Source organism: Sebastes umbrosus, chromosome 13, assembly GCF_015220745.1.
Source record: "Sebastes umbrosus isolate fSebUmb1 chromosome 13, fSebUmb1.pri, whole genome shotgun sequence".
NCBI lineage: Eukaryota > Metazoa > Chordata > Actinopteri > Perciformes > Sebastidae > Sebastes > Sebastes umbrosus.
The window spans coordinates 14541782-14555618 of NC_051281.1; the positions used below are offsets into that span (position 1 = coordinate 14541782).

Here is a 13837-nt window from a genome sequence, read left to right on the forward strand (position 1 = left end):
TGTTCTGAGACTTTAGATACTCGGAGCTATAAATGTTCAAATCGCACCCTCTTCCTGTTTGACAACAGTGTTTGATGCTTTTTTTGTGCACAATCCTACTAGAATAGATTAAAAAAAGGAGAATTTTAATAATAGTCTCTTTGTGTCTGTCTCAGTTGTAAGCCAGCAGGATTTAGCCATAAAAGTTTGGTGCTACAGGAATGTAGGTCAGCCTATTAGTGGAGAGGCTGTCCACAGTGTGGTTAACTGGTGCTTGTGCCCTGCTAAATGACTGCTGGACTTGAGACCTTATTACAGTCCTGGGACAAAGAGTCGTCCCTTTGTGGAACTGCTGCTCTGTTGCCACTGATGTGACTGGAATCTGTGATCTGGTTCAATCGAAAAGCCTGCCTTCCCCGTTGTTGAAAACATAATACATTTGTCCCCAAAGCTTTGAGTCGTGTTACTAAACCTCATATGTAACCTGGGCATGACTATTGCTGTGAATAATATTAATCACACTCTCATAAACACTGGAGCCACCTGTAGCCGCTGCGGTATAAATTTACCTCTCAGCTCTATTTACAAAGTGGATGTTAAATCACAGTCAGCACTCTCTTGGCAGGCCTTCTAAGTAATTAAATATTAGGTCAGAGGTAGCAATAGAGAGTTGCTGAGCTATAGCACCACTGACCTGAAACAAAGTGACTCCAAAACCCTTGACACGACCGCATATTCAAATATTTTTACATTCACCTGGCACTCATTTAAAAGGTTTACCAGGCGCATCTGCATAAAACAATCTCCCCTTCAGTTAGTCAACACAATTACAACCATAATGTTTATTTTTTGTCGTGCTTGGGGAAAAGAAGAGGCATTTTTTAGCAGACATAAAATGAATGATTGTAGAGGAGTTCACCACAGACGGTAAAATGACTCTGCTCATGTTGGCTTGATGCAACAACAGAAATGATTAGCACTGAGCAGCAATATATTAAATTTCAGTTTCACCTCAAATCCCTCTTCTACCATTCAGCGTGCGGATTTAATAATTCAACCTGGTAGCAGCCGGCGCTCTGATGCAGAGAATGCTAAAACCGACAAAGTCCCTGCAATATCCCCTTTCAAACCGCCCATTCATCGTTGTCTCCGAAACAATTCTCCGATAACAACCTGTCTCTGTGAAGATGTATTTCATATTTAAATTTCAATGGAATATTACATCTCTATGCAAATAGGCCCACTGTCTCCTGTGTTTAAATAGAGGCAGATTGAATTGCACACCTGTGCAAACTCCATCTTTTAAAATCCCCTCTTAGGATGCAAAACTCTTCCCCGTTATGCAAAGAAAGGTAATTTAACTGCACAGAATCGCTCTCATTGTGGTGAACACACAGCAGTAAGATAGGCTCAAGGCAAAGACCAACAAATTCTTGTGTTGCAGGAGAGTAATCTTTTGTAAAATCATGTATCACTTTCTAATACATTTCTACCCCGTGTTATGTACAGATGAGTACAGACCATCCTCTGGCATTTTGTTTAGCTTCTTCAAAATGAATACATGTATAACATCTTATAGCCAGTGGGTACTTCTGTGTATATTATTCGTGTCAGTTGTTGTCATAGCAATAATCTATGGCTTTTATTTGGTGGTCAGGGCTTTTCTGTGTTGAGTATGTATGTTCATGCTGATCTATCTTTCTTTCGAGGGGCCTTAAGCTACTGGAGAATGGCTGTTCACTGCTCTTAAAGCTGAAGTAGGCGAGATTGGAGCAAATATAATTTTAAGAAAAAAGTTATTTTTATTAAACGGTCGCTATATTGTGACAGTAGTACATGAAACGGGTAACCTGAAAAAAATCATGTGCCTCTGTGTCCTCCGGTGCTCCTAACGGCATCTCCAAGATTTCACAGACCGGAGGAAAACAAGCAGTAAGAGCTGATCTGAGGTCTGCTGTCCAGCTGCCGTCTATGAGAGCCGGCTGTCAATCACTCGCGAACTACGACCAAACGGTCAAACTAGGCAGCGCTGATCAAATATGAATCAATATTCTGTTACGTTAATGCCTATTTCTGTCCTCAAATGTTTTCAGAATCATCTTGTAGTGCACGGTTTAGCTGTAAAATGAGAAAGTTTGTGACGCGGCCGCCATTGTAAAATCTGTTGCCAAGTTCTGGTCACATGACCCGAGCACAGCCAGTAGGAACGCTCTCTCAATGAAATGACTTGTGATTGGTCAAAGTCTCCCTTCACGGGCTAGATTTTATAAAAATATACTGCCTACTGCCACTTTAATACTGTAGTTATAATGGCTTAAATATAGTTGACAGATTCTGAATATGAGCAATATAAAATGGACTTGAGGTCTTTTCTTCCTCTGTACAAGGCTCTGCTGTTATTCTCTTTCATATATACAAAGAGCACAAGTGCTCCTATCGCATAATAAGAGCACAGCATGAGCTAACCCAGGCATCTATTTGTGGGTTTGCTCAGGTGCCTGGGGAAAAGATGCTCTTTATTCTCGCATCAAGTGACAAACACCTGCTTTTTTACTGTGAGCGCTGAAACCAACACTGTGTTTAGTGTTTTCTGATTAGACAATATTTTTTTCTGCAGGCTTTATTTATCAGCGTTTTATAGAAAAGATTCTTCATCCAAAACTATCGTGCTTCTAAACAGGAAGTTGATGCATAAATAAATGCTCCTAAATAAAATATAAATTTGCCCTTTAAAAGCTGCAGGAAATTTAACTAATTTCTTGCCACTAATTTCCGTCTTTCAATGTGGAGCAGTTAAATGTCAAAGAAAACGTTTCAGATAATAGAATTTAAATTTTGTTCACAGAGTGAACAGTGCTCAACATCAATGCATTTCTTATGTAAAAGTCCCCAGGGAAAGCAAACTCGCCTTCTTACAAATAATCAATGTCTCAGTGTTGCCTTTTATAAGCTGCCTGCAACCTTTATAATTGAAATTTTGTCCATTATCAAATCATACCCAATTGAGTTATTTATGAATTCATAAACTAAACTGTTAATAAACTTTAACATTGGCAAGGACAGATTGAAAAATCCCCAACTCGTGTTAGGAATGATTTTTAGAGCCTTTTATCAGTGCTGGTAAAAAGGTTGTTTATCTGCACAGCTTTGGTTAAATGCCAGGTCTCAACCTCTTCGCTGTTGTTGATGTGTCTTGGGTTTCTCCAGCCCGGTGGTGACGTGGTGGTGGATAAGGACATTATTATGTGTTTACTTTGTAAATCCGTTTATCAGACGGTGATTCAGAGTCTCCTCCTCAGGACACTGTCAAGGCAGCTTTGAAGGTGGGCGACAGGATTAGGCAGAGCAGAGTTGAGACAAGGCTGATGATTAGCTTTCAAGACATAAGATCAAATAAGGCGAGATTTTATTGATAATACTGAAACAGCAAGTCAAACTGAAACAATAATTGAAGGCTGAGATGCTCTAGTATTAAGGAAAGTGCACTATTAAAGGACCAGTGTGGAACAGTTAGGGGGATTTAGCGGGTCCTCTCCATTGTGTCCGTCATGTTGCACTGCCATGTTTCTACAGTAGCCCAGAACGGACAAACCAAACTCTGTTTGGGTAGGAGTCGATAACGTTATTCGCCCACGTCGCCGCCACTGTCTCTCTCTTGCTTCATCACTCACTTCCCAAATACGCACAGAGAGGGCCATTCGTGTTTTCGTGTCGGCCACTGTAGCAATTCTTCACTCTTAACACATTGGAATCACAGGAATATCTGCAACCTTACCGCTTGATACCGCCAGATCCTACACACTGTTCCTTTAACTTAACATTAAGATATGAGAGTGGCACAAATCATTAACCCAGGTGCTGCTAAGGTTGCTCTCTGGAGCCCTTACAGAGCCTACGTTTACAGTAGGTGTTCAAGTTCTTCACTGTGTTGTCTGTGAAGATATCCATAGTTTGAGCAGATGGAGGGTGGGGTTGTTTGGCTCTGATGTCTGTTCATCCAGACGGATGATGTCAGTCAAATATAGAGGCTCAGCGGCACCTTAAATCTCTCCGAGGTGAATGTGAGAGCAGAGCCGTTTCCGATTCCTACGGTGGATCTCACTCTGTTTTGACAACCAGCGCTCATTTAAGACCGGCCCATCTGCTGCCATACGCCAGCAGCAGCCGATTAACTGTAAGCATTGAACATTTCAAGAATCCGTTGTTTTCTTCACAGACCCGAATACAAGCACAATTTAATTTTTTTTTTGTTAGAAATGAATTCGACACCATTAATTCCAGTTAATCGTGTTCTGAAAAAGATACAAAATGTAAACAAGTGTGCGTGTTTAACACAATTGTTTGACTTTGTTGTCTAATGTTTGTCTGTTGATGCATAAAATTCTCATCTCTCTGTACAAGGCCCGGGAGCTTGAGGCGGGAATTTAATGAGTTTAATAAGCATAACATAATTGTCTGTTTTTAAACTCAATTAGCACCAACCATTAGCCTGCTTTTCTCTACTTGTCTTTGAAGAATAGGAGGGATTCTGGGATTGCAAACACTATTTATATCCGAGCCTTTCCTTTTCCACATACTTGGGTTACTGAAGTTACTAAAAGGCCCCCGTTAGTCGATTAGTTGTTTTTTATGCTTTTTTCAATGGCTTATTTCTAAGAAATGTATGAGCATATCTCTGGTGAACACAAGATTTAAAGTTGTGCTTTTGTTTGATTCTTTGTGGAGAAACTCAGTTTTACAAATCTGCCGATTAAAACAACTAATGTATTAGTCGACCAAATTGACGTGTTAGTCGACTTAGAATTTCTTTGGTCGAGGACAGCCCTACCCGGGATGTTGCTCATGAACAGCATAAGTCTTTGTGTACTGCACATGTTATCTGATTTAGTGTTGTTAAGTGGGATGATTTAAATTCCACTCTTATCTCACCACTGTATCCTTACCTTAACTTGTTCCTCTGTACAGATCTAAACAAACAAGCCTTAACATCTCTTCCTTCGTTCACTCTTTAGCCTTGACGGCGGCAGCGGGCCGGGGGAAGATGGAGGTATGCAGCTTCCTGCTGGAGCAGGGGGCTGTGGTGCAGCAGGTCAACCGGCGAGGGGTGTCTCCACTATTCTGCGCCGTCAGACAGGGACACTGGCAGGTGAGACACGCTGAGTGGCTCTATTGTGCCAGACAAACTATCCCTCTGTATTCACAGCAACCACGCTGCTTCAAACGACACCTTTTCTTCTAAATCTTCTAAATGTATGTGGTATTTTTATTCTTTTACATGTATAGGTTTACTTTTATGTCCTGCCCTTAGAGCTATATCTGGTCTAATTGTTTCCTGACAACAGGGTCATGGTTGTGAGAGCTCTGTTCACCTGGATGTGTTTGATGTCTGTTCTCTTACTGTTCTTGTCTGTTCCCTAGATTGCAGAGCTGCTGTTGGAGCACGGTGCTGATATTAACATCAGCGACAAGCAGGGCAGGACCCTGCTAATGGTGGCTGCCTGTGAGGGTCACCTGAGCACCGTAGAGTTTCTGCTTTCTAAAGGTGAGCTGCTACAACATCAGCACCACAGAACATTCAGCATTAACCCTCTGGGACTGGCGGGATCACTGAGATCCCAGCCGACATTACTGTCCGTGCTGTCTAGCTAGATTGAAGTTAGGCTACATTTTGGCGAAGGAAAACTGGCATGCCGATTTTCAAACTTTTTCTAAATGTTCCACTTTGTGATAATCACATGCAGTTTTTTGCATGCAGTAATAAATGCTGTATTTTCACCTATTTTAAAAATGGTGTATTTGAATATTTCTGCATACTGGGGTCCCTAAACAGTCTTGGATTACATAAATTGGGTAGCACTGCAAAGCTGAGACTCTTGTGAGTGAGCCCAGTTGTATTCATATGCGATGATGTTCGTCCTCATAGTAGCCATTTCATTGTAGTGAGACCATTTTTGAAGTTTGACCACACTGTATAAAATGACCTGTTGTGACCTGTAGGATAATCACAGCCTCATGAAATTTACAGCCACGAACTACAGACCTAGACTATTCAGAGCATGTGTGGCTTTCCTAGGTATATTGACAATAAAGGGGTTTCTAAGCAGTTTCCAGAACAGAAGTCTCTCGCCATCTGTGCTCTCCGAAAAATGCAGTTCTTGCAGAAATCTCCAAATGTCAAAAGTTTTTGATACCAAATCACAGCATGGATTTTTTTCTATGGTGTTCCTCAAGGTCTTGGTGTGTTAATGTGGTATTTTGGAGGGATTATTGATCATTTTTATCAATTTGAGTGGTAAAAAAAGTGTTAAATTTAGCACCAAATCTGTGTAACTAATGGTATCAACCCAAAAAATTGCTGCAACAACTTATGAGACATAATAGAGCATGGGAATGGAAATCATATACTTATATCACAATGTTCTAAACCCTTATACAATTTCACAATTTATTTTAATTAATTAAAGTTTTTCTAATTTATGACTGGAACAACTTGACATACAGTACTGAACTGCTAATACTACTACTACTACTACTACTACTACTACTACTACTACTACTCAAACTAATCTTCAGGTTCCCAGCTTTCAGATGACGTACACCACTTCTATGTGACATCTAGTGTGGATGTGCTATCTCCCCCTAAAGAGCTTCTGTCCCCCCCCCCCTAAAAAAGACAAAAACGTCTAAATGGGTCTCTTAGGGTTAATACCATCATTCGCCAATAAATTACAAGGCAGTGAATACTCATTAGCTGGATATATTAATAGCATGACGTGTTTCCTGACCATTGTTTGTTTCAAAGGTGCATCCTTGACCTCGATGGACAAAGAGGGACTGACACCCCTGAGCTGGGCATGTTTAAAAGGACATAAGAACGTTGTGCAGTTTTTGGTGGACAAAGGTGCGGTCATTGACCACACGGACAAAAACGGACGAACTCCGCTGGACCTCGCTGCCTTCTACGGCGATGCAGAGATTGTAAGTTAAAATTAGTTTAAAACACCCCAGCAACACACGCCAACACCATAACTGAGAGCACTCCTTGGCCATTAGTGAACACACACCGTTATGTGTTAGGCCAGCTCATGACTTGTTAACACAGTGTTCCTGAGTTTTTTTACTTTTGTTGCTCTCGTGTAGGTCCAGTATTTGGTGGAGAGAGGAGCAGTGATAGAGCATGTGGACTACAGTGGGATGAGGCCTCTGGACCGGGCCATAGGCTGCCGGAACACGTCGGTGGTGGTGACTCTGCTAAAGAAAGGAGCCAAGCTGGGTAAGCACAGTGCTTTTTTCCCCCTATGACCAGGTGTAAAACCTACTGGATAGGTAGAGCTTCTCCTACATCTATGTAGTGTGTGTAGATACTCGGCGCTGTCAGTTAGTTCACCACTTAGTCAGCTGTTACTCTAGAAACAGTCCGTGGTCTGCTGAGTTCTTTCACGTCTCTGTAAACACTGAGAGACTCTCGGTATTTGGTTTTGTTGCTGTGTTGAGCTTGTTTCTGTCTTGCTCAGTATCTCATGGTACTAAGAATAAGATCAGACTAATTTTGTGGAATGTTGTGGAAAAACCCGACTTCCATTCCTCCTTTTTTCACTCACTGTTCAGCTTGTGTGTGTGTGTGTGTGTGTGTGCGCGCTCACTTATACTGGTATGTCGGTGTGTGTGTGTGTGTGTGTGTGTGTGTGTGTCTCTTCTCCCTCATGTGCTGCTTGGCTAATTTAAGAATGTGACTTATCACCTAAATGACATTCATAGAGCTATCTGGGTCTGCGGCTTATCTCCAGTGCACTCTGCTGTCTCAGAAAAAAAAAAAAGTAATGGGCAGAACCCATACATTTTCTTTCAGCACAGTTAACACACTGCATGCCATTTACTGCTGAAAACACATGGCCATTTCAAATTGAGTGACGCGTAATTGTATATTGTCACAATTCACTTTGTAACACCTTTTCCTTTCACTACAAATGACTACTCTTTCTGTTGCATGACTTCTTCTCTCTTCACTCTCTCCCTCCTAACTCTTTCTTAACTGCCTTCAATAAACTAAGGCTACAGAACATCACCTTACGATCGATCAGGTACAATCTTTAGGTAACTTTTCCTTGTACCAATTTCCAGAGAATACAGTGACGATCTGTTGGCACCAGTAACAACAACATAACGCGCCCTCTTTTCTCCTCCCCTCTATACCCACAGGGAACGCCGCTTGGGCCATGGCTACTTCCAAGCCTGATATCCTGATCATCCTCCTTCAGAAGCTGATGGAGGAGGGAAACCTACTTTACAAGGTAATGTGCAACCGGCTAAGAAATCACTTACTGTCAACTGTAAAGAGCACTTTTCTGTCTTGATGAAATGTTTCATGTTCTAAACTGGCCAGCTGTGCTAAACGAGACAAATATAGCCTGTGTTATTATGAGATGATGTCATGCTTTCCTATATGGAAGTGAAAAAAAACACCGAACAATATAATTTAGTTCAGCACAACAATGAAGCGGTTACCATTCCAGCTCAGTTATATGCAGAAAATGAATAGATGTGTACGTTCTGCACCACTTACCAAAGGAGCTATGATCGATGCCTGACATTTAGCAGATTGAGTTTGTGGCAGAAAGGACAAACCTGTCAGGTGTTGTGTGTGTGTTATTTGCCTGTGTGTTGCATGTGTGATTGATGAGAGGAGAAGGCTCGAGCTGGAGAACAGCTATAGCGGGAGTATCTGGTGAATACCTCTGCCTTGCTTCTCTCCCCCACATTTCCCTTCTGGTTCTGTCCTCTTCCTCACTGCATGTTTGCCCTCCATGTGTCCTCTAGAAAGGGAAGATGAAGGAGGCAGCCCAGAGGTACCAGTACGCCCTGAGGAAGTTTCCTAGAGAAGGATTTGGCGATGACCTGAAGGCATTTAAAGACCTGAGGGTCTCTCTGTACCTCAATCTCTCCCGCTGTCGCAGAAAAACCAACGTAAGCCTCTCAGGAGACACTTTTTTTTCTTTGTTACTCAGCCGGTGCTGTATTTTTAGTGTGAAACCTTTAATGACTTCAAATAAGGCATTTCACTCACCAGAGCTTTATTTGTCAGTGAGCAATGAATATCATGGGGGATTGGTGAAAAATAGACTTTTCTTTTTCCACTTGGACTCAAGAATGAAAGGATTAGATTAGATTGGTATACTATGATTTTTTTTCCAACATACTTTACTATGACTTTTTTCTTTTTTAGAAATACTATACTATGACTTTTTCGGCAGACTATACTATGATTATTTTTGTTATTTCGACCTACTATACTATGACTTTTTTTTGTTTTTTCGACATACTATACTATGACTTATTTTTTCCATATTCTTTACTATGACATTTTTTTTTCCTGACATTCTATAATATTACTTTTTTCGATATACTATACTGTTATTTTTTTTATTTTTTGACATACTATTCTTTTACTTTTTTGACGTACTATACTATGATTTTTTTTCATATGCTTTACTATGACTTTTTTTTTCTTCTGTGATGCTATACTATGACTTTTTTTCTTTCGACAGACTATAGTATGACTTTTTTTCGACCTACTATACTAAGACTTTTAAATTTTTTTCACATATTATACTTACTTTTATTTTTTTTACTTAGTATTACTTTAATTTTTTCAACATACTATACTATTACATTTATTGTATTTTTGACATGCTGTACTATGACTTTCATTTTTTCGACCTATTATACTATGACTTTCATTTTTTCAACATACTATACAATTTCTTTTTTTTTTTTTCGACATACTATGGTACACTATGACTTTTTTAATTTTTTCGACATACCATCCTATGACTTGACTGGTTGGCGGACGCATACAACCGCAAGGTGGTAATTCTAGTTTTGAAATGTTTTACACACAAAGCAAGAAGATAATGTGTGACTAGGACTCCAGCATGTGAAATGATTTGAGCATGTGTGGGCAGGGGAAGCTTGTTAGTGTTCAGATGGTAACAGGGAGGAGGTTGGGAGAAAGCTACAAGCCCACTGGGCAGCAGACTCAATCTCCTCAGATCTTCTTCTGAAACAATCTCAATTCCTGCATGTGCCGGCCTGTCTGCTCACTCAGCCAGAGTTTAACTGTGCCGAGCAGTTTCCTGTTCGAGTTTTAACCCAATGTTCCAACAGAATGATGAATTAAATGACTAGAGATGGCCGGGAAATTTTTAAAATGACTGAAGTGTGGTAATTTCTAAGCTGTTCCATCTTCGAAGTTCTGGATAATTCTTTCTGCAGAAAATCTCTTCATAAAAGTTTCTTTACATAAGTCTTAGTCTAGTCACAAGTCTTAGTTATAAATCTAGCAAAAGACTTTTGTAGCGAGCCAGCTGATGATGTGATTACATGCCGCCAAGCTAGCAGGAGGTCAGAGCGAAACAGGCACTATGAGGTTCTCTGTTATGTGTTTCTAGAGTAACAGCACCTGCGGTGCCTGCCAGGTATTTTATTACTTCACACAGGGAGCATAAGGGCTGGAGAGATGTAGCGTGGGTCAAATTTAGCCATTACTTAATTTGAAAATACTGTTATGTCCTAATTAAAAAGACAAATAAAATGTTTATTTCAGTGATCCAAATGTAGCCACATGTGCTTGAATATCAAATTATTGACTAACGTATTGATTCTGCTCCTTTTGTAGGATTTTGGGATGGCTGAGGAGTTTGCAACAAAAGCACTGGAGCTAAAACCCAAATCCTATGAGGCCTACTATGCCCGCGCAAGAGCTAAAAGAAGCAGCAGGTAAACTACTCAGAACAGCTACTGCGGTTGTTATCGGTGGTGAATTGTGTAGTCTGGATTTGGTAACAATATTACTCCAATCCACAGGCAGTTTACGGCGGCCTTGGCTGACCTGCACGAAGCTGCTAAGCTGTGCCCCAACAACCGGGAAATCCGTCGTTTGCTGGCTCGAGTAGAGGACGAGTGTAAACAGATGCAGCGCACCCAGACTAAAGGAGGCCTCGTCGGGGCCGCAGCTGCTTCCGGCCAGGCTTCAGGAGGCCACGAGTCTGACCAGGAGCAAGACGAAGGACAGGAGGAGCCTTCAGAGCACAGCCTTGCCAGGAGCGTGGAAGGACAAAGAGACATCTTGGAAGAGGAGGAAGAGGAGGAGGAGGCCTCGCTGCATGACAGGACACCTGAAGCCTGCTGGACACAGAACAGTTATCCCTACACCAGAGTCTTACCCCCTGAGCCTGTCAACAACAGTTTGGGACATCAGAGTCAGGGACATCAGAGTCAGAGCCCCAGCTCACCCCCAGGTCCCGGCAGACTCCCCCCCCACCGGTACCCTCGAGAGCACCGGGAGGCGCTGGCCCAACAGGGACTGATCCTGCAGCCCACCAAGCAGGCCCAGATAGTCAAGACCAACCAGCATATGAGCTCCATGCAGGTCGGGGGAGGGGCCATGGGGGGCCGCGTGGCAGGGGCCAAATCTCAGTACGCTCCCTCCAGTCCCTTACCGAGCCGACACATGTCCGGTATGCTAAAGCCGGGCCCGGGCATCGACATCAGCCCTCTGCCGCCCCCAGCTGACGAGCCCGTATACGGGAACCGCATGTCGCTAGCGGCCGCCTCCACCTCCATGGGTCACAGTTGTGAAATCGAGAGCCTCCATTCCTCCCAGGCTTCCTACTCATCCTGCAGCAGCTCTAAGGGTCTGGGGCAAGACAGGTTGTCTGCCCACTCTGTGTCCTCCTTGGATGGGTTGGCCTGCTCTGGTCCTGGACCTCAGGGGAACCACACTGACCCAGGAAAGGAAGGGATGTGTGGTGTGATAGGATCACAGGGAGGAGGCGGCAGCAGCAGCATGCGTGTATCCAGTTCCACCAGTAGCCTGGCGTCCAGCAGCAGTCTATCAGACAGCGGCAAGCTGGGACCTGACGTCCGCACCAAGATCTCCGACAAAACAAAGCACAGCCAACAGGCCAGTTCTGCAGCAGATTACAAACCCAGACCCTTCATGGGCATAATGGACAAGACAGCACGCTTTCTCCAACAGCAGCAGCTAATTCAACAGCAGCAGCAGCAAATTCAACAGCAGCAGCAGCAGCAGCAGCAGCACCACGCCTTGCAAAGTCACCCAAGCCTGCAGTCTGCCGGCCGCAGCTGGCTGAACCACTCATCTGACGGTCTGGTGTGTCACAACATGTCAGCAATGGGCCTGCTGCCTGTCGAATGTGAGCTGCCTTACGTCAAAACAGTGAGCACTTACCAGGAGCAGCACAAACCTCCACCACCTCAGGGTGCTATGGCAATGAGTAGCTTACAAAACGGCATGCACGCCAAGGAATTCACAGAGAAGTTCTGCCAAGCCGCCAACTGTTACAAAGAGTCCAAGCCAGCAATGGCGATGCCGCACACGTTCATGGACAGTAAACCCAAGCAGCCTGGCCTAGCCCGAGATAATCCTGCCATTCACGTAGCTTCAATGAAACCAAAGCGATCGTTTATAGAGTCGAATGTGTAGAGATTTGTTTGTTTTATCTCTCATATGGTCCACAACGCACACACACAAACAAGCAAAAATCTAAAAGTGAGGAGTTGTTTTAATATTTTTAACCAACCCCAAACAGAATAGGCTCACTTTTAAGCCTCGTTAGAAGTACAGTTCGCAAGCTGTTTGTTTTCCTGTGTGAATACAGACTGCAGGCAGTGTACTGAACGCTCCAGATTTCTCTCCTCCCAACCTGTCGCTTGTGGCTGTCAGCTTCTGTTACATGACAACATGTCCACCGTTATTCAGCCAAGCTGGAGACATTGCACTGAAGGAAGTATTTGGACATGTAGTGTACAGTCCTCATCAACGCAACGGTGACAGCGAGCACTTTATACACACTTAGGCCGCTCAAGTGCTTAAACAACATATTCAGTTACAGCATAATGTTATTACAGAACAGTTTGAGTGAGTGAAATGGGGTTTGAAATGTGTTCATTACGTCCACGGTGCTGAGAGAGAGGTGAAATAAGGAAGAGAAAGTCCTCAGTGAAGGTGTAAGAAAGTCTAAAAAGGACGGGCATTCCTGTGTTTTACAAAGGATGTTATAGATCCTGTTGTGTATATTATATAAATATGTATTTTTCCTTCTTTTCAGTGAAGATCTATGTTAAGTGTATTGACAAGTTCAGACTTGTGTATTTTGAGTTTTATGCACAATGTTGTTTAAATGGTGTTAAAAGTTCTAAGAAAGCATTTGTTAAATGTGTTTGTACATTATATAAATCACCATTAACATTGAATTGAAATCCTTTCTGTATCCGCTTGTTGTTGCTGTCTAGTTTAATTTATTTACAGCGCCAATGGCTTGGTTAATTGTAAAAGCAATATATTTTATATAGTTATTTTTGCACAGCTAATAAGACATTTAATGATTCTCAATAATGTTGAGTTTAAGTGTATGCTACAATTGCAGTTTATATTACAGAGTAAAAAAAAATCTATAAAAACAGAAATGGTTTTGGGGCACAGCGCCATCAGCTCTATTTTAATATGTACATTAAATGCAATTGTTGCCATGTTTTCAGTATTGTGAGCTTTATTAGCCGTGATCACATACTGTAATAGAACATTACTGCCATAGCCACCATGGGAGAGAGAAATAAAGACTCACTGAGGAAAAAACAAACAGGTCTACTGACTTTTATTCTAAAACGGGCTGCCTAAGGACATTGAATGATTATCATGAGCCTGAAGAGAAGTGTAAACTTTACACTGCTGTTTGGTCGCTGCCAAAAAGGATCAAGATAGATCAAGACTAAGATTTGCTGAACAGTGGCCTCTGTGCCCACAAATGGCCGTTACAGGACAATGGCGCATTCAATT

General features: G+C 42.3%; 1 protein-coding gene across 5 annotated transcripts in view; it reads left to right on the plus strand.

Annotated features, from left to right (window-relative positions):
- tanc1b (tetratricopeptide repeat, ankyrin repeat and coiled-coil containing 1b) overlaps nucleotides 1–13640 on the plus strand; it is a 118993-nt gene extending 105353 nt beyond the window's left edge. For 3 of the 5 annotated variants that reach the window (XM_037788976.1, XM_037788980.1, XM_037788981.1), the window contains 9 exons: nucleotides 4992–5125; nucleotides 5398–5521; nucleotides 6782–6957; nucleotides 7120–7252; nucleotides 8031–8060; nucleotides 8179–8270; nucleotides 8797–8943; nucleotides 10655–10755; nucleotides 10843–13640. In XM_037788976.1, coding sequence (XP_037644904.1) covers nucleotides 4992–5125; nucleotides 5398–5521; nucleotides 6782–6957; nucleotides 7120–7252; nucleotides 8031–8060; nucleotides 8179–8270; nucleotides 8797–8943; nucleotides 10655–10755; nucleotides 10843–12484 — 2579 coding nt within the window. In that variant the 3' untranslated portion in view covers nucleotides 12485–13640. The remainder of the gene's footprint in view (nucleotides 1–4991; nucleotides 5126–5397; nucleotides 5522–6781; nucleotides 6958–7119; nucleotides 7253–8030; nucleotides 8061–8178; nucleotides 8271–8796; nucleotides 8944–10654; nucleotides 10756–10842) is intronic. The other 2 variants (XM_037788977.1, XM_037788982.1) reach the window with 1 other exon arrangement.
- Nucleotides 13641–13837: the final 197 nt, after the last annotated feature.